Raw genomic sequence first — 20,797 nt, 5'->3', positions numbered from 1 at the left:
TACGAGTCAGTAAAAGTGTATGAACCTCCCTTTCTGGACAGGATCTGCTGACTTTTACATGGCTAAATACATTTGGCCAATAAAAACAAGATTAGAATATATTATAGGGTTATATCTACATGTAATATTGCAAAAAGGAAGGACATACTTTACTCAAGCCAACATTATGGTATTTCTTTTCCATAATTTGTTTCACTGGTTCCTCTTCCTTAAATGTGATGAAGCAGAAACCTCGTCTTTTGTTAGTCTTGTTGTCCATAGGCAGCTCAACTGCTTCAATCTAAATCAGTGGACATTGTGAAAAGTATAGCAATAAATAGACTGAATAAAATACTAACGCTACAAAGTGCATACATCCACCGGTTCTCATTCATCAGAAGAAGGCATCTCATGTGCCGGATCATTATTTTACCTAGACAACTTTAAACCACTTCTAAGAAACAAAGCGTGAGTACCTCCCCAAATGTTCCAAAGTATTCCCTTATCTTGTCTTCTGGTGTATCTGGTGACAAGCCACCCACAAATATCTTTTTAACTGGTTCTTTTGTCTTCATCGCTTTTGCCCTCTTTGGATCAATAACTTTGCCATTCAACTTGTGCTCTTTCTGCTCCATCACCTGCAGGAATAAAGCCACCAATATAAATGGTGCATGCAGGTGTACACGACACCACAGCTACTGAAATTCATCTGCATCATGATAAAATAAATGGTTTATATTCCCATATCCCTCATATGCCAACTGTACATGATCATTTTGGTGCAATTTTAAAGCAAAACATGCTTTATAGTAACCAAATCCTCAAGACCACTGTCAAAGATCAGGGTGGTTTTCAAGCCAAAATGAAGAGACATCTGGCCAACTGTAGTAACACACAGTATGTTACATAAGGAAGTTTACATTATACAGGTCAAACAGATGTTCTTATTTGCAAGAGTAGGTAAGGTAACCGGAAAAAAAAAAAAAAAAAAAAAACACACAGCTGGCACTCAGATCCAAACAAATGTATAAATAGGGGCCAATTCAATTGTTTATACACTACCAATCTCCCTTCTAAAAAGGGACGGGAGATCTGGGGGTGGTATTGAAATGTTTCTAATTATCGTACATGATGTGCCCAAACAGACTGGGTTTAGATGCATAAAACAGCTAAACAAATCTACAGAAATGGGCCCGACGTGAAAAGTGCTGTTTGAGCACCCAAGCAGATGACTTTTTGCACATTACAGCTCGCCATCTCCAGTGGTTGCAAGCTGAAATGTGTCCCACGGCGACTAATCGTACCTGAATGGAGCAACAATTGAATTGCTCTGTTGGGCACAATCTAGTGGCAGCCGTGGGGAAAAACAACTAAATTCCCCCCATAGTGTCAGGCATGTATCTAGACATTTATAAATACACAAGTTGAGCAGCTGGTTACATGGTAAGCACAGGTGTATATAAAAAATATGGCCATTGTAAGCATATGTGCAACAATACTACTTGAAACAGACAAAGATTAATCATGTGTATAGTAGGGAGACTGGGCAAGACAAAAAAAAAAAAGATTTTACTTACCGGTAAATCTATTTCTCGTAGTCCGTAGTGGATGCTGGGGACTCCGTAAGGACCATGGGGAATAGACGGCTCCGCAGGAGACTGGGCACATCTAAAGAAAGATTTAGGACTATCTGGTGTGCACTGGCTCCTCCCCCTATGACCCTCCTCCAAGCCTCAGGTTAGGAACTGTGCCCGGAAGAGCTGACACAATAAGGAAGAATTTTGAATCCCGGGTAAGACTCATACCAGCCACACCAATCACACTATATAACACGTGATAGGAACCCCGGTTAACAGTATGATAACAATTGGAGCCTCTGAAGAGATGGCTCACAACAAAACCCGATTTTTGTAACAATAACTATGTACAAGTATTGCAGACAATCCGCACTTGGGATGGGCGCCCAGCATCCACTACGGACTACGAGAAATAGATTTACCGGTGAGTAAAATCTTATTTTCTCTGACGTCCTAGTGGATGCTGGGGACTCCGTAAGGACCATGGGTATTATACCAAAGCTCCCAAACGGGCGGGAGTGCGCGGATGACTCTGCAGCACCGAATGAGAGAACTCCAGGTCCTCCTCAGCCAGGGAATCAAATTTGTAGAATTTAGCAAACGTGTTTGCCCCTGACCAAGTAGCTGCTCGGCAAAGTTGTAAAGCAGAGACCCCTCGGGCAGCCGCCCAAGATGAGCCCACCTTCCTTGTGGAATGGGCTTTTATTGATTTAGGCTGCGGTAATCCTACCGCAGAATGCGCCAGCTGAATAGTGCTACAAATCCAGCGCGCAATAGACTGCTTAGAAGCAGGAGCACCCAGCTTGTTGGGTGCATACAAGATAAACAGCGAGTCAGTTTTTCTGACTCCAGCCGTCCTGGAAACATAAATTTTCAGGGCCCTGACTACGTCCAGCAACTTGGAATCCTCCAAGTCCCTAGTAGCCACAGGCACCACAATAGGTTGGTTCAAGTGAAAAGCTGAGACCACCTTCGGGAGAAACTGAGGACGAGTCCTCAATTCTGCCCTATCCATCTTATGACCACTTTCCACGTGAGATATTTTAATTCCACAGTCTTAAGTGGTTCGAACCAATGTGATTTCAGGAATGCCAAAACCACATTGAGATCCCAAGGTGCCACTGGGGGCACAAAAGGAGGCTGAATATGCAGAACTCCTTTGACAAAAGTCTGAACTTCAGGCAGTGAAGCCAGTTCTTTCTGGAAGAAAATCGACAGAGCCGAAATCGGGACCTTGATGGACCCCAATTTGAGGCCCAACGTCACCCCTGCTTGCAGGAAGTGATGGAATCGACCCAGTTGAAATTCCTCCTTCGGGGCCTTCATGGCCTCACACCAAGCAACATATTTCCGCCAAATGCGGTAATGTCTTGCGGTGACATCCTTCCTGGCTTTGATCAGGGTAGGGATCAGGGTAGGGATGACTTCCTCCGGAATACCCTTTTCCTTTAGGATCCGGTGTTCAACCGCCATGCCGTCAAACGCAGCCGCGGTAAGTCTTGGAACAGACAGGGTCCCTGCTGTAGCAGGTCTTGTCTGAGCGGCAGAGGCCAAAGGTCCTCTGCCCGCATCTCTTGAAGTTCCGGGTACCAAGCTCTTCATGGCCAATCCAGAACCACGAGTATGGTTTTCACTCCTTGCATTCTTATTATTCTCAGTACCCTGGGTATGAGAGGTAGAGGAGGAAACACATAAACCGACTGGTACACCCACGGTGTCACTAGAGCGTCCACAGCGATCGCCTGAGGGTCCCTTGAACTGGCGCAATATCTTTTTGTTGAGGCGGGACGCCATCATGTCCACCCGTGGTCATTCCCAACGGTTTACCCGCATTTGGAAAACTTCTGGAAGAAGTCCCCATTCTCCCGGGTGTAGGTCGCCCATCGGAGAATCCTTGTGGCTTCTGCCATCGCCATCCTGCTTCTTGTGCCGCCCTGTCTGTTTACATGGGCGACCGCCGTGATGTTGTCTGATTGGATCAGTACCGGCTGGTTCTGAAGCAGGGGCCTTGCTTGGCTTAGGGCATTGTAAATGGCCCTTAGCTCCAGAATAATTATGTGAAGCGAAATCTCCTTGGAAATTTCTTCCCTGTGTGACTGCACTCCAGCCCCGAAGGCTGGCCTCCGTGGTCACCAGGACCCAGTCCTGTATTCCGAATCTGCGGCCCTCTAGTAGATGAGCCCTCTGCAGCCACCACAGCAGCGACACCCTGTTTCTTGCCGACAGGGTTATCCGCTGTTGTATCTGTAGATGGGACCCGGACCATTTGTCCCACAGGTCCCACTGGAACGTCCTTGCGTGGAACCTTCCGAATGGAATTATGCTTCGTACGAAGCTACCATTTTTTTTCAGGACTCGTGTGCTTCCACTGGAAGAAACACTCTTTTCTGGTCTGTGTCCAGAATCATTCCCAGGAACAGAAGACGTGTCGTCGGGACCAGCTGTGACTTTGGAATATTGAGAATCCAGTCGTGCTGTTGTAGCACTTCCCGAGAGAGTGCTACCCCCACTACCAACTGTTCTTTGGACCTCGCCTTTATCAGGAGATCGTCCAAGTACGGGATAATAAAAACTTCCTTCTTGCGAAGGAGTATCATCATTTCGGCCATTACCTTGGTAAAGACCTTCGGTGCCGTGGACAACTCCAACGGCAGCGTCTGGAACTGATAGTGACAGTCCTGTACCACACATCTGAGGTACTCCTGGTGAGGAGGGTAAATGGGGACATGCAGGTACGCATCCTTGATGTCCAGGGAGACCCTGTAATCCCCCTCGTCCAGGCTCGTAATAACCGCCCTGAGCGATTCCATCTCGAACTTGAATCTTCTGATATAAAAGTTCAAGTATTTTAATTTTAAGATGGGTCTCACCGAACCGTTCTGTTTAGGTACCACAACCATTGTGGAATAGTAACCCCTTCCTTGCTGAAGGAGGGGCACCTTGACAATCACTTGTTGTGATTATAGTGTTGAATAGCCACCAACACCGCCTCCCTGGCAGAGGGAGGTGCCGGTAAGGCAGATTTTAGGAAACGGCGGGGGGAAGAACGTCTCGAACTCCAGCCTGTACCCCTGAGATACTACTTGAAGGACCCAGGGATCCATGGGAGAGAGCACACTGGGCGCTGAAATTTCTGAGACGGGCCCCCACCGTACCAGAGTCCGCCTGAGCAGCCCCAGCGTTATGCTGTGGACTTACCGGACGCAGGGAGGACTTCTGCTCTTGGGAACTAGCTGTGTGCTGCAGCTTTTTCCTCTACCTTTGCCTCTCGGCAGAAAGGATGAGCCTCTAGCCCTCTCGCTTTTCTGGGGCCGAAAGGACTGTACTTGATGATACGGTGCTTTCTTTTGTTGTGGGGTAGCCTGTGGAAAAAAAGTCGATTTCCCAGCAGTAGCTGTGGAAACGAGGTCTGAAAGACCATCCCCAAACAGTTTTACCCCCTTATAGGGCAAAACTTCCATGTGCCGATTCGAGTCGGCATCGCCTGACCATTGCCGAGTCCATAACCCCCGTCTGGCGGCAATGGACCTAGCGCTTATTTTTGATGCCAGCCGGCAAATATCCCTCTGTGCATCACGCATGTATAAGACCACGTCTTTTATATGCTCTATTGTCAGCAAAATATTGTCCCTATCCATAGTAATTTTCCGACAGGGAATCTGACCACGCAGCGGGAGCACTGCACATCCATGCCGAAGCAAATGGCTGGTCGCAATATAATGCCCGAGTGTGTGACTATATCTTTTAGGGTAACCCCCTGCTTTTTATCAGCAGGTTCCTACAGGGCGGCCGTATCCGGAGACGGTAGTGCCACCTTTTCTGATAAGCGTGTAAGCGCTGTATCTACCCTATGGGGTGTTTCCCAACGTGACCTATCCTCTGGCGGGAAAGGGTACGCTGCCAATTACCGTTAAGAAATTATCAATTTCTTACCGGGGGAAGACCACGCTTCCTCACACACCTCATTTATTTCTCAGATGCAGGAAAAACTACTGGTAGTTTTCTCTCACCAAACATAATACCCTTTTATGTGGTACCTGGGGTATTATCATAAATGTGTAATACATTTTTCATTGCCTCAATCATGTAACGGGTGGACCTATTTGGAGGGTACACTAGTCTCATCGTCGTCGACACTGGAGTCGGTATCCGTGTCGACATCTGTTTCTGCCATCTGAGGTAGCGGGCGTTTTTAGAGCCCCCCATGACATTTGAGACGCTGGAACAGGCACAAGCTGAGTAGCCGGCTGTTCTGTGTCGTCGACCTTTTGTGTAAGGAGTTGACACTTTCACGTAATCCTTCCATAAGTCCAACCACACCGGTGTCGATCCCGCAGGGGGTGACATCACATTTACAGGCATTCGCTCCGCCACCACATCATTATCCTCCTCATACATGTCGACACAGCCGTACCGACACACAGCACACACACAGGGAATGCTCTGACAGAGGACAGGACCCCACAAAGCCCTTTGGGGAGACAGAGGGAGAGTATGCCAGCACACACCAGGGCGCTATATATCACATATAAGAGTGTTTTCCCCTATAGCTGCCTATATATATTGTATACTGCGCCTAAATTGTGCCCCCCCTCTCTTTTTAACCCTTTTTGTAGTGTATTGACTGCAGGGGAGAGCCAGGGAGCTTCCCTCCAACGGAGCCGAGAGGGAAAAATGGCGCCAGTGTGCTGAAGGAGATAGTCCGCGAAAAAGGGGCGGAGCTTTCTCCCGCATTTTTATGGATTCTGGCAGGGGTTAAAAAGCACCTATATAGCCTCTGGGGCTATATATGGTGCCAGTTTGCCAGCCAAGGTGTCAGTATTGCTGCTCAGGGCGCCCCCCCCCCCCAGCGCCCTGCACCCATCAGTGACCAAAGTGTGTGGTGTGCATGAGGAGCAATGGCGCACAACTGCAGTGCTGTGCGCTACCTTGGAGAAGACAGAAGTCTTCAGCCGCCGATTTTCCGGACCTTCTTGCTTCTGGCTCTGTAAGGGGGATGGCGGCGCGGCTCCAGGAACGGACGACGAGGTCGGGTCCTGTGTTCGATCCCTCTGGAGCTAATGGTGTCCAGTAGCCTAAGAAGCCCAAGCTACCACCACTTAGGTAGGTTCGCTTCTTCTCCCCTTAGTCCCTCGATGCAGTGAGCCTGTTGCCAGCAGGTCTCACTGAAAATAAAAAACCTAACAAACACTTTCTTCCTAGGAGCTCAGGAGAGCCCCTAGTGTGCATCCAGCTCAGCCGGGCACAGAAATCTAACTGAGGCTTGGAGGAGGGTCATAGGGGGGAGGAGCCAGTGAACACCAGATAGTCCTAAATCTTTCTTTAGATGTGCCCAGTCTCCTGCGGAGCCGTCTATTCCCCATGGTCCTTACGGAGTCCCCAGCATCCACTAGGACGTCAGAGAAATAAATAAATAACTTAACGTGGCCCAAGGTGTGCTGGCATGTATCCAGGGATGGGCCAACCACCAAACTATATCAAGAAATAGGCATTCCTGGGGTTGACCAAAGAAGCTAAGGGGAACATAGGGGTCATTCCGACCCGATTGCTCGCTGCAGTTTATCGCAGTGATCGGGTCGGGACTGCGCATGCGCCGGAGTGCGCTGGGGCATGCCAGCCGTCGTTGCCTAGTGATCGCCTCTGAGGCAGAGGCGGTCGCCAGGCGGGAGGGGGCTGGACAGCGGTGCGGTCCGGCCAACGCAGGCATGGCTAGACCATTGGGGGGGGGGGGCGGGCTACGGCGGCTGCTTGACGTCACACGCAGCCGCTGCGACCCGGGGCAGCGAAGAGGTTCTCCCGGCCAGCCGCAGGAGCTGCGCTGGACGGGAGTAACTCCCGAGATGCAAAAGCATCTCTGCAGGGGGCGGCATGGCACTGACATGCGGGGCAAACTAGCCCTGTGCTGGGCGTCCCCCTGCATGTCTGAGTGCATGATCATAGCTGTGCTAAATTTAGCACAGCTACGATCAACTCTGAATGACCCCCATAGTTTGTGCAGATTCAGTGAGTGAATGAATGCCAGACTAAACTGATGATGCAAGAGACTGATCAGTGTGAAGATCTATATGCCTTGTCATGGATGGTGTATGACAGCCAACAACTATGGAGAACCACTCCAGTCAGCAAATATAGGTGGTTTCAATATAGCAATGAATGCTACAAAAACAGTGCATGATCTCAATCCCAGCTGCAGTTTCACACTGATGAAAAGGCCAGAATAAGGCTAAAGCTGGGCATACACTATACAATTAGGCTGGTTGTAATGAAAATCTGGTAATGGATGAGAGCAAATGACATACAGTGTATAATGTATGCCCAGCTTTATAGTTATCCACTGATCCACCTTGTCAACACAGCCATTCTGGAGGTTGAGTCTATGGGGTAAATTTACTTAATTGTGTGGTGTTTTATTTTTTTTTAGAACTGGTGATGTTGCCTATAGCAACCAATCAGATCTTATCTATTATCTTCTAGAAGCAGCTAGATACATGTAAAGTAGAATATGATTGGTTGCGGTGGGAAAAAAAAATCACCAGTTCAAAAAAAACTCCCACCTTAGTTAATGTACCCCTATGTCACAACCAAGGGCAAATTGTTACTGGCTGGGTATACATAATACAGGCTGCGTCTCCCATATCCAAAATGCACAATTTTTTCAGTGCAACTGAGACAGTGACACCTTTGCTTTCTGATGGTTCAATGTAAACAAATTTTGTTGTTTATTGCACAAAATGATTTAAAAAAAAAAAAAAAAAATTCATAAAATTGCCTTTAAACTATGGGGTATATTCAATTGCAGTCGAAAACACAGCAGTTTTCGACTTAAGGTCGAATCCTGATTTGACCTATCCAATATTATGCTAAATTTTTCGACAAGTCGATAAATTCGACTTGTCGAAAAGCACGTGGATCGGCGGAATAGCTGCCGATCCACGTGTTGATGTCGAAAACGGGGCCAAATCAGACAGGTTTTGGCCCCCTTTTCGACCATCTCAGTCCGACATCATAATGATGTCATACTGAGATGCGGACCCAGAGGAGGGAGAGCCGCAGGGAGACGGGGGGACAGCCGGCGGGCATACAGGGAGATCAGCGCTACAGTAGCGCTGCAGCTGGATGTCACTCAGCCGCCCAACCTCACGGCAGCTTCCACCCGGCTCCAGCAGCGTGCTGGAGCCGGGTATAAGCTGCCGTGAGGTCGGGCGGCTGAGTGACCTCCTGTTGCAGCGCTACTCCATAGCGCTGATCTCCCTGAATGCCTGCCGGCTGTCCCCCCGCGGCTCGCCCCCCCCCCCCCCCCCCCTCTCTTCCTCTGCATCTAAATTCGACTTGAAAAAGTCGAATTTTAGATGGGATTGAATAAGGATTATCGGATCCATTCCGACAAATACATGTCTGAATGGATCAGACTTTAATTGAATATACCCCTATGTGTATATGACACAAATGCATTGTGTTAAGACTTGGGTCCCATCCCCAAGATCTCTCTTTATGGCACGCAAATATTTCAAAATACAGAAAAATAAGATTTTAAACCTACCGGTAAATCTTTTTCTCCTAGTCCGTAGAGGATGCTGGGGACTCCGTAAGGACCATGGGGTATAGACGGGCTCTGCAGGAGACATGGGCACTATAAAGAACTTTAGATGGGTGTGCACTGGCTCCTCCTTCTATGCCCCTCCTCCAGACCTCAGTTAGAGAAACTGTGCTCAGAGGAGACTGACCGTACGAGGAAAGGATTTTTGTTAATCTAAGGGCAAGATTCATACCAGCCCACACCATCCACACCGTATAACATGGAATATACGCAACCAGTTAACAGTATGAACAAAACAGTATCAGCCCACGACTGATCTTAACTGTAACATAACCCTTATGTAAGCAATAACTATATACAAGCCTTGCAGCAATATGTTTGCACTGGGACGGGTGCACAGCATCCTCTACGGACTAGGAGAAAAAGATTTACCGGTAGGTTTAAAATCTTATTTTCTCTTACGTCCTAGAGGATGCTGGGGACTCCGTAAGGACCATAGGGATTATACCAAAGCTCCAGACCGGGCGGGAGAGTGCGGATGACTCTGCAGCACCGATTGAGCAAACATGAGGTCCTCCTCAGCCAAGGTATCAAACTTGTAGAATTTAGCAAAAGTGTTTGAACCCGATCAAGTCGCCGCTCGGCAAAGCTGTAAAGCCGAGACGCCTCGGGCAGCCGCCCAAGAAGAGCACACCTTCCTAGTGGAATGGGCCTTAACCGAATTTGGTAACGGCAATCCAGCCGTAGAATGAGCCTGCTGAATCGTGTTACAGATCCAGCAAGCAATAGTCTGCTTAGAAGCAGGAGCGCCAACCTTGTTGGCTGCATACAGGACAAACAGTGCCTCTGTTTTCCTAACCAGAGCCGTCCTGGCTACATATATTTTTAAGGCCCTGACTACATCAAGGGACTTGGAATCCTCCAAGTCCTTCGTAGCCACAGGTACCACAATAGGTTGGTTCATATGAAACGATGAAACCACCTTAAGCCAAAATTGAGGACGAGTCCTTAATTCTGCTCTATCCACATGGAAAATCAGATAGGGGCTTTTGTGAGACAAAGCCGCCAATTCAGACACCCGCCTTGCAGATGCCAAGGCCAACAACATGACCACCTTCCAAGTGAGAAATTTCAATTCAACCGTTTGAAGAGTTTCAAACCAGTGAGATTTTTAGGAACTGTACCACCACGTTAAGGTCCCATGGTGCCACTGGAGGCACAAAAGGAGGCTGTATGTGCAGCACTCCCTTTACAAAAGTCTGGACTTCTGGGAGAGAAGCCAATTCCTTCTGAAAGAAAATTGATAAGGCCGAAACCTGTACCTTAATGAAGCCTAATTTTAGGCCCATATCCACTCCTGTCTGTAGAAAGTGTAGAAAACGGCCCAGATGGAAAACATACGTAGAAGCATTCTTGGCTTCACACCAAGATACATACTTTCTCCAGATATGGTGATAATGTTTCGCCGTCACCTCCTTTCTAGCCTTCATCAGAGTAGGGATGACTTCTTCCGGAATGCCTTTCCCCATCTAGGATTTGGTGTTCAACCGCCATGCCGTCAAACGTAACCGCGGTAAGTCTTGGAACACGCAGGGCCCCTGTTGCAACAGGTCCTCCCTGAGAGGAAGAGGCCACGGATCTTCTGTGAGCATTTCCTGAAGATCGGAATACCAGGCCGATCTGGAACAATGAGTATTGTCTGCACTCTTTTCCGTCTTATGATTTTCAATATCTTTGAGATGAGTGGAAGAGGAGGGAACACATAGACCGACTGAAACACCCACGGTGTCACCAGGGCGTCCACAGCTACTGCCTGAGGGTCCCTTGACCTGGCACAATACCTCCGAAGCTTCTTGTTGAGGCGTGACGCCATCATGTCTATTTGAGGAAGTCCCCACTGACTTGTTATCTCTGCAAAAACTTCTTGATGAAGTCCCCACTCTCCTGGATGGAGATCGTGTCTGCTGAGGAAGTCTGCTTCCCAGTTGTCCACTCCCGGAATGAAGACTGCTGCCAAAGCGCTTATGTGATTTTCCGCCCAGCGCAGAATCATGGCGGCTTCTGCCATTGCCACTCTGCTCCTTGTTCCGCCTTGGCGGTTTACATGAGCCACAGCTGTGACGTTGTCTGATTGAATCAGAACCGGTAAGTTGCGAAGAAGATTCTCCGCTTGACGTAGGCCGTTGTATATGGCACTCAATTCCAGTATGTTGATGTGTAGACAAGCCTCCTGGCTTGACCATATCCCCTGAAAATTTCTTCCTTGTGTGACTGCTCCCCATCCTCGGAGGCTCGCGTCCGTGGTTACCAGAAACCAGTCTTGAATGCCGAACCTGCGACCCTCTAGAAGGTGAGCACTCTGCAGCCACCATAGGAGAGACACCCTGGCCCTGTGGGACAGGCTTATTTTCTGATGAATTTGAAGATGGGACCCGGACCACTTGTCCAGAAGGTCCCACTGAAACGTCCTCGCATGAAACCTGCCAAAGGGGATGGCCTTGTAGGTCGCCACCATCTTTCCCAGTACCCGAGTGCATTGATGGACTGACACTCTTTTCGGTTTTAACAGGTCTCTGACCATGTTTTGGAGTTCCTGGGCTTTTTCTATTGGGAGAAAAACCCTCTTTTGTTCAGTGTCCAGAATCATGCCTAAGAACGATAGCCGAGTTGTTGGAACCAACTGTGACTTTGGTAGATTCAGAATCCAGCCATGTTGCTGCAGCACTCTCAGGGAGAGCGCCACGCTTTTCAGCAACTGATCTCTCGATCTCGCCTTTATCAGGAGATCGTCCAAGTACGGGATAATTGTGACTCCCTGCCTGCGCAGGAGCACCATCATTTCAGTCATTACCTTGGTGAAAATCCTCAAGCCCGTGGAAAGCCCAAACGGCAACGTCTGAAACTGGTAATGACAGTCCTGTACAGTGAATCTCAGGTACGCCTGATGAGGGGGATATATGGGGACATGAAGGTATGCGTCCTTTATGTCCAGTGACACCATAAATTCCCCCCCCCCTCCCCCTCCAGGCTGGAGATAACTGCCCGGAGCGATTCCACCTTGAATTTTAACTTTTTCAAGTACAGGTTTAGGGATTTTAAATTTAGAATGGGTCTGACCGAGCCATCCGGTTTCGGGACCACAAATAGGGTTGAATAGTACCCCTTCCCCTGTTGAACTAGGGGAACCTCGACAACCACTTGTTGTTGACACAGTTTTTGAATTGCAGCTAAAACTATCTCCCTCGCTGGGGGAGAAGCCGGTAGAGCCGATTTGAAAAACCGGCGAGGAGGCATGTCTTCGAAGTCTAGCTTGTAGCCTTGGGATACAATTTCCATTGCCCAAGGATCCACGTCTGACTGAACCCAGACGTGGCTGAAGAGTCGAAGACATGCCCCCACTGGCGCAGACTCCCTCAGTGGAGCCCCAGCGTCATGCGGTGGATTTAGTAGAAGCCAGGGAGGACTTCTGCTACTGGGAACTAGCCGTAGCAGGCTGCTTTTTCCCTCTTCCCTTACCTCTGGCGAGGAAGGAAGAGCCCCGGCCTCTTCTGAACTTATGCGACCGAAAGGACTGCATCTGATATTGCGCAGTTTTCTTTTGCTGTGGGGAAATAAAATAAAAAAGTAGATTTGCCCGCGGTAGCTGTGGAAACCAGGTCCGCGAGACCTTCCCCAAGTAAATCCTCACCTTTGTAAGGCAAAACTTCCATATGCTTCTTCGAGTCAGCATCACCCGTCCATTGGCGGGTCCACAGGGCTTGCCTAGCAGAAATCGCCATGGCGTTGGCTCTCGAACCTAGCAGACCAACGTCTCTCTGAGCGTCTCTCATATATAAGACTGCGTCTTTAATGTGACCCAAGGTCAATAAAATGGTATCCCTATCCAGGGTATCAATGTCAGCTGACAAGGTATCCGTCCAAGCCGCAACAGCGCTACAAACCCAAGCCGACGCTATTGCCGGTCAGAGCAAGGCCCCAGTATGTGTATAAATAGATTTTAAGGTAGTTTCCCATCTGTGATCAGCAGGATCCTTGAGGGCGGCCGTGTCTGGAGACGGCAGCGCCACCTTTTTGAACAAACGCGTTAACGCCTTGTCCACCCTGGGTGAGGATTCCCACCGTAACCTGTCCTGCGCAGGGAAAGGATACGCCATAAGAATTCTTTTGGGAATCTGCAGTTTCTTGTCTGGAGTTTCCCCAAGCCTTTTCAAATAACGCGTTCAGCTCATGAGATGGGGGAAAGGTTACCTCAGGTTTCTTTTCCTTAAACATGTCAGGGACAGAGGGGTCATCAGTGATATGTAAAACATCCTTTATTGCAATAATCATATAATGAATACTTTTGGCCACCCTTGGGTGTAACCTCGCATCATCGTAGTCGACACTAGAATCAGAATCCGTGTTGGTATCAGTGTCTGCTACTTGGACAGGGGACGTTTCTGAGACCCTGAAGGGCCCTGTGACACAGCCAAAGCCATGGATTGACTCCCTGTTCTATCCCTGGACTCTGTTTTGTCCAACCTCTGATGTAATAAAGACATTTGCATTTAAAACATTCAGCATATCCATCCAATCATGTGTCGGCGTTGCCGACGGAGACACCACAATCATCTGCTCCACCTCCTCCTTCGATGAGCCTTCCGCTTCAGACATGTCGACACACGCGTACCGACACCCCCACACACTCAGGGGTATATCTATATGGAGACAGTTCCCCAATAAGGCCCTTTGGAGAGACAGAGAGAGAGAGTATGCCAGCACACACCCAGCGCCAACTGACACTGGAAACCAAATTCCCAGACAACACAGTGCTTTTATATAAATATATAAATATACACTCACTGCGCCAATAAAAAGTGCCCCCCCCCCCCTCTTTTTTGCCCTCTGTCACCATGTTCAGCAGGGGAGAGTCCGGGGAGCCAGCTTCTCTGCAGTGTGCGGTGGAGAAAATGGCGCTGGTTAGTGCTGGAGGATCAAGCTCCGCCCCCTCAGCGGCAGGCTTCGGTCCCGCTCAAATTTTCTATACTGGCGGGCCTCTATATATATTATTAGCTAGTCCCAAGAGGTTTATAATTGCTGCCCAGGGCGCCCCCCCAGCGCCCTGCACCCTTCAGTGCCCGCTGTGTGTGTGAGAAATGGCGCGCAGCGTTACCTCAGAGAAGATCTGAAGTCTTCAGCCGCCTTTGAAGTCTTCTTTCTTCTTATACTCACCCGGCTTCTATCTTCCGGCTCTGTGAGGAGGACGGCGGCGCGGCTCCGGGACGAACGGCAAGGGTGAGACCTGCGTTCCGACCCTCTGGAGCTAATGGTGTCCAGTAGCCTAAGAAGCAGAGCCTATCATTTAAGTAGGTCTGCTTCTCTCTCCTCAGTCCCACGATGCAGGGAGCCTGTTGCCAGCAGTGCTCCCTGAAAATAAAAAACCTAACAAAATTCTTTTTCAGAGGAACTCAGGAGAGCTCCCCTGTAGTGCACCCAGTCTCCTCTGGGCACAGGATCTAACTGAGGTCGGGAGGAGCCAGTGCACACCCATCTAAAGTTCTTTATAGTGCCCATGTCTCCTGCGGAGCCCGTCTATACCCCATGGTCCTTACGGAGTCCCCAGCATCCTCTAGGACGTAAGAGAAAATCTGATATCCAAAATACTTATTGTCCTAAACATTTTGGATATGGGAGACTAAACCTTTATTGTCAGTTTAGTGTACGTTAAGGTTATTGATGACTCGTGTAAACCAACTTCTGTGAATCAGGTAGTTTTACATTACTTTAACACCTGCTCCAATGCAATCAATGATATTACATTTCTGTTTACATTTCGCAAACAGTGCCAACTCGCATGCAGACCTGATTAATTGGCCGCACTGCTGAAAGACCAGATCTGTACAGATATGTAAAGAGCAAGTTGGCACACCTTTGATTACTCAGAAAAAAGGCACCACTTATAACTTTCAGTCAGCTTTAGTTTCTGATTAGTCAGGAAGACCACATCAATCAACCTTACTATTGACCAACTTCAAAACAGAAACAGATAAAATCGCACTATACCTTGTCAACACCTTCAGCTTCTTTAAATAATACAAAGCCAAAGCCTCTTGACCGACCAGTGATTGGATCCAATTTCAAGGTGCAGTCCACAACTTCTCCAAATTTGGAAAAGTAATCCTTCAGGTCTTTCTTTGTAGTGTCCCAGCTAAGCCCGCCGATAAACATTTTTCTGCAGAGAAATGACAAATACAAATTGATGGCTCCTACAGTTGGGTCGCTGACCTACTGTATCGGACGATTGGACATCACAACTGGGCGGGCATTTAAATGTGCTTGCCCAGTTGAAATGTAGCCAGATGTTCCAAAACAGCTGAAAATACATCAGCCACCGGCTGTGCTGCACAGCCGACGCAATATGTCTTAACATCATCATTCACAGACACATCAGGGGTACACACTCACTGACAGGCTCAAGATATAGTCTAATGCAGGGATGGGGAACCTTCAGCCCTCCAGTTGTTGAACTACACATCCCAGCATGCCCTGCAACAGCTTTAGCATAGCCAAATAGCAAAACTGTAGCAAGGCAAGCTGGTATGTGTAGTTCAACAGGAGCTGGAGGGCCGAAGGTTCCCCATCTCTGATCTAATTTGTACCCAACTTTACAAACTAAACATGGACCAAAATGAATAATAATACAGGTTGAGTATCCCATATCCAAATATTCCGAAATACAGAATATTCCGAAATACGGACTTTTCTGAGGGAGAGTGAGATAGTGAAACCTTTGTTTTCTGATGGCTCAATGTACACAGACTTTGTTTAATGCACAAAGTTATAAAAAATATTGGCTAAAATTACTTTCAGGCTGTGTGTATAAGGTGTATATGTAACAAATGCATTCTGTGCTCCCATCACCATGATATCTCATTATGGTATGCAATTATTCCAAAATACGGAAAAATCCGATATCCAAAATACCTCTGGTCCCAAGCATTTTGGATAAGGGAGACTCAACCTGTATTAATAATAATAATAATAATAATAATAATAATAATAATAATAATATTATTATTATTATAGGGGGAACACTTGTTTATATCCTATAACAGCTCAAACGGCAGTAATATTTAGCCAGACATGAAGGAGAGAACAACATCTCCAAGTTAAAACAAAACACAGTACAGGTTGAGTATCCCATATCCAAAACACGGAATATTCCGAAATACGGACTTTTTTGAGCGAGAGTGAGATAGTGAAACTTTTGTTTTCTGATGGCACAATGTACACAAACTTTGTTTAATACACACAATTATTAAAAATATTGTATTAAATGACCTTCAGGCTGTGTGTATAAGGTGTATATGAAACATACATGAATTGTGTGAATGTAGACACACTTTGTTTAATGCACAAAGTTATAAAAAATATTGGCTAAAATTGCCTTCAGGCTGTGTGTATAAGGTGTATATGTGACAAATGCATTCTGTGCTTAGATTTAGGTCCCATTGCCATGATATCTCATTATGGGATGCAATTATTCCAAAATACGGAAAAATCCCATATCCAAAATACCTCTGGTCCCAAGCATTTTGGATAAGGGATACTCAACCTGTACTATCTTCTGAGCTGGTAGCGTATAAAAAAATAAAAAATAAAAATCATGCAGACATATCTAGTAAATGAGAACTAAGCAAATTCAGCAAGTTACTCACACAACCCCCCAAAATAGAACAGTATAATCATATTGTAAGAATATTTGAAACTAATGTATTTTATGCAAAAAATGATATTGCTGAAAAAGGTGCATATAGTATGCAAATATAAAAGTATATAAAAAAAAAAAAAAATCTAAGTGGATGAGCAGCGAGTTCAACAAAAGACTGTTCATTCAGAAGACCACAGAGTATATCATGAACTGCTCATTAAACCTGGCAATGAATGAGGGTTCCATGGTGTAATGGGTATAGGCAACTGATTACGCACAATGGAGAAGAATTGGCTACACATTACTCAGAATTACGGTAGAGTAGATAGTAATACCCCTTTCACATCGCACAAATAACCCGGTATCGACGCGGCATATTGCCGTGTCGACAAGGGGCAGTGTGCGATGTGAAAGCACTTTCCAAGAATTAGCGGGTCGTCTGACCCGGTAATTCAACCCGGTATAAAAGAAGGATTACACCCGGGTTGAATACCGGGTCAGGTGCAGTGTGAATGGGAGCCGCGTTGATGCGACACGGTTCCCATTCACAGCATAGGGAGAGGCGGTGCAGGAGATGAGCTCATCTCCCAGCGCCGCCTCCACCCCTGCTATGGCAACCGACCCGGTATATTGCCGGGTCGGAAAGCCAGCAGAGGAGCGCAAATGCCGGATCCCACCCGGTAAGGACACGTTTCTTTTACCGGGTGGGATCCGGCATTTGCGATCTGAATGCGGTATAAGTAAACAACTACAGTACCTCATAATATTTTCAGGTTCCTAAGCCAGGAAACTATGTAGTCAACGAGGGTTGGTGGTGCTCCCCAGAATCAGTTTGACAAAACTCTGGGGTCTGTTTATTATGACAAAAAATAACTTTCCACGTGGCTGCACATTACAGCGACCTGGAATGCTTTGAAATAACTATCAATCCTGAAATGCAAAGTGCCGATTTTCTCACCCTCGCCACCACCCTGAAGGTCGGTACACACTTAGTGATAAATTAAACGACGTTGCTCATTTTGCTCCTTCCCGAGCGACGTTGTTTACTTTATCACTAAGTGTGTATGCCGCAGTGCGACCCCGAGTCATTACGGACCTTCGCTGACGTCCGTGCATGCAACTCAATTTGAACTTGCGTCCGAAAACTGCATGCATGGCCTGGCCGCGACATGACGTCACTATGCATTTGCATATCGCTCAGTGTGTACGCACTGCCGCTGCCCGGCCTGGGAGGGAAAACACTAGGCGACGTTGCTCATAGAGCACATCCCCTAGTGTGTACCCACATTGACAGTGTTGTGTAGTATGCTCAGCCATCAGGCCATGCATGTGCAAACATAGGCTACCAGATATGTGTCCTAAGATTAGCTCTCCATTAGTTTAAAAAAATAAATAAATAATAAGTGAGATTGTAACACTCAGGGGTATATGCAATAAGAGTCCGGTCCATTCCGACATGCAGTTGTCGGAATGGACCAGACAACCCCTATTCAGTATTCACAGAGCGGCCAAATCAGACTGTCGGATTTGGCTGCTCCCGGTTTCCTGACCTGCTGCTGCCAGCAGCATCGGGGGGAGCTGTTAGCTGTGCGGCGGGGATGCCAGCGGCACCGGGGGGGAGCAGCAGAGGAGACGGAGCGGACGGGGGAGGAGACGGGGGAGCAGCGGCTGCAGCAGCGTAACTGGAAGCTCACGGCAGCGTCCACCTGGCTCAAGCAAGCGGGGCCTCGCTTGCTGGAGCCGGGTGGATGCTGCCGCTGGGTTCCTGTTTTCAGTTCCCTCATCTCAATCTGACTTTTTTAAAGTCGGATTGAGACTGTCGGAAACGGGGCTAAAACCTGTCGGGTTTGGCCCTGCTTCAGACAATGCACTGAGCGTGCATTCTGACTTGTCGCAAAAAATGGGGCCGTAATGAATAGGTCGGAACCCCTTCCGACCTAAAACTGTTGGAAGCTGCCGTCTTTCCGACAGTTATTGAATATACCCCACAGACTGCAATGGCTAACAACATTTCAAGATTATGGGGCCTATGTATCTGCCGCAATTATGAACAATCCACATCGCTACGGATATTTTTAGTTTCTGTGAAAATATCCCGCTGAGCCTATGTAGTAAAATTAACTAGCGGTAGTGATAACCGCTGTGCCAGCGAGTTACTTCCCCTGCATTTGCATTTTGGAGGAGTCCTTCACAGACTCTTCGGGTGAATCTGACACTGTGCACAGTATCAAGCTTCCACCACCGGATGGAGGCTGTGGGAGACGGACTGGAAAATCTCTCTCCTGTCACTAAGCCTCCATTGGCATAATGCAGATCAAGCGATCGGAAGACGGCGTAAACTAATGGGGTTGAACTACATAGAGTCAGATCATAGTTGGCATCACAGCGGTCAAGAGACCAGCACCGCGGTGGAGGGTTAGGCTGCGGGAAGGGAGGGCTAGTTTAGGTCAGCACCCCTGCCGGGATTATGGCAGTCAGGATGCCAGGGTCTGTATTCTGAAGGCCGGCATCCCGTACCGAAACCCCCATTAATAATAATAACGGGGACTACAAACTACAGCGCTAATCAGTCTCCTGCAAGAGATCTGAAGCTATTAGTTACAAGTCATAACATTATGGAATTACAGAATTTGGGAGCAAATGGTGAATTGTCATTTGCTCCCATACATTACCAGATTCGAAAGACAATCTTAAAAAAGGTGTGTACCCAGCTTTAGATGAATGCAGGAGATATTCTCAGCACACAGCCATTTAGTACATTGCAGTGATACACAAGCCGCCCAGTAACTGATGTTTCTGCATGTTTAGTAGGAAAAACTTCAATATACAGTGTACCCTCTAAGGTTGGAATGGAAGCAACTAAAATAATAAAATAAATAAAAAGGTGTGGGTTGCAGCAGTGTCTTCCTGCAGACATGTGGAGAAATTCCAACATGTATGTGAGGAAATAACCGCATGACAGACACGTTACCCGGGGGCGCTGAGCCCTGGGTGTCATGTTACCTGCAGCTCCGTGCACAGGTAGGAATAGGGACCTCACGCACCATCTTACATAACACAGGGCAGGCTACAGCACAGCCATGCCCCAGTTATCCTCGAGCCCGTCCCCATGTAAGCCATGGCTCCACTCCAGCATTAGTAGCCTGTTCTGATGGGCGGGGGCATTGCTCCTGCTTACTGGGCACAGAGATAAGAGCAAAGCAGGAAGGCACCCCTAGCAGCAGCCCTGCAATGGAGTATGGCTCCTGGAGGCACACCGAGTCATGAGCCACTTGTAGTGCACGCACATATTAAGTACACAGTCACACACACACACACAGTGCAGCTGCAGCCGATAAGAGGGAGCCGAGCAGGGGAGATAATGGAGCGCAGCCTGCAGGATAATAACTCCTCTGACCCAGCGCTTGCGACCCAGGTAGCGCAGACGGCCTGCAGGTGTGAGCGGTATCGTACAGTACACACCGCACTCCTGCACGCATGACACCGCAGAGCAGCGGGCACACACACTCACTGCACAAATATGGAGGTGCCGCCTAATGGGAAAAGCCGCTCACCCCTCGTCCTCCTCGCCTTTACTTGCGTTGATCTTCAGTCCCTCGTTTGGTCCGGTCCCCTCGGGCTCATTGCCGGCGGCCTCCACCATGGCTTCGTCCTGTACTTCCTCCTCGGCTATCATGGCTAACTATAAACAATAGCGGAAAAAAGTGCAGCTGCAGCCTGGAAAGCGGATAATGGCGGCTCCCTCGCCTCGCCCCTCCTCCAATGGTAATCATGGCGCCGCCTCTCCGCCTCACAGTAATGGCGGCCGCACGGAGAGCGCTTGAAATGGCCGCTGGGGCACAGCCGGGCATACACCCGGACAGATCCGTCCCTGGTCGTCTCATAGCACAACGGGCAGCAGTATACGCAGTGCCGTACACTGCTATCACTCATCTGCCAGGTCGGCCATCAGTTGTGACCACTTCTATGATTTATAATAGAAATGGAATTGGACACTGTAAAGGTTAAATTGGA

The 20,797-nt window shown here is 48.1% G+C and overlaps 1 protein-coding gene across 4 annotated transcripts in view; it reads right to left on the bottom strand.

The window, feature by feature from the left end:
• Positions 1-20,556, bottom strand: part of LOC134912964 (heterogeneous nuclear ribonucleoprotein D0-like) — a 23,810-nt gene extending 3,254 nt beyond the window's left edge. For 2 of the 4 annotated variants that reach the window (XR_010176997.1, XM_063919948.1), the window contains exons 1-4: positions 20,338-20,556; positions 15,136-15,304; positions 456-617; positions 149-280 (exon numbers count right to left, since the gene is read on the bottom strand). Coding sequence is in view for 2 of the 4 variants with exons in the window: in XM_063919948.1 (XP_063776018.1) it covers positions 149-280; positions 456-617; positions 15,136-15,304; positions 20,338-20,459 (585 nt within the window). In the remaining 2 variants the exon portion in view is untranslated. The remainder of the gene's footprint in view (positions 1-148; positions 281-455; positions 618-15,135; positions 15,305-20,337) is intronic. The other 2 variants (XR_010176996.1, XM_063919947.1) reach the window with 1 other exon arrangement.
• Positions 20,557-20,797: the final 241 nt, after the last annotated feature.

The sequence above is a fragment of the Pseudophryne corroboree genome, chromosome 1 (assembly GCF_028390025.1).
Source record: "Pseudophryne corroboree isolate aPseCor3 chromosome 1, aPseCor3.hap2, whole genome shotgun sequence".
Classification (NCBI taxonomy): Eukaryota; Metazoa; Chordata; class Amphibia; order Anura; family Myobatrachidae; genus Pseudophryne; species Pseudophryne corroboree.
This window is presented reverse-complemented; position numbering and strand designations above follow the sequence as displayed.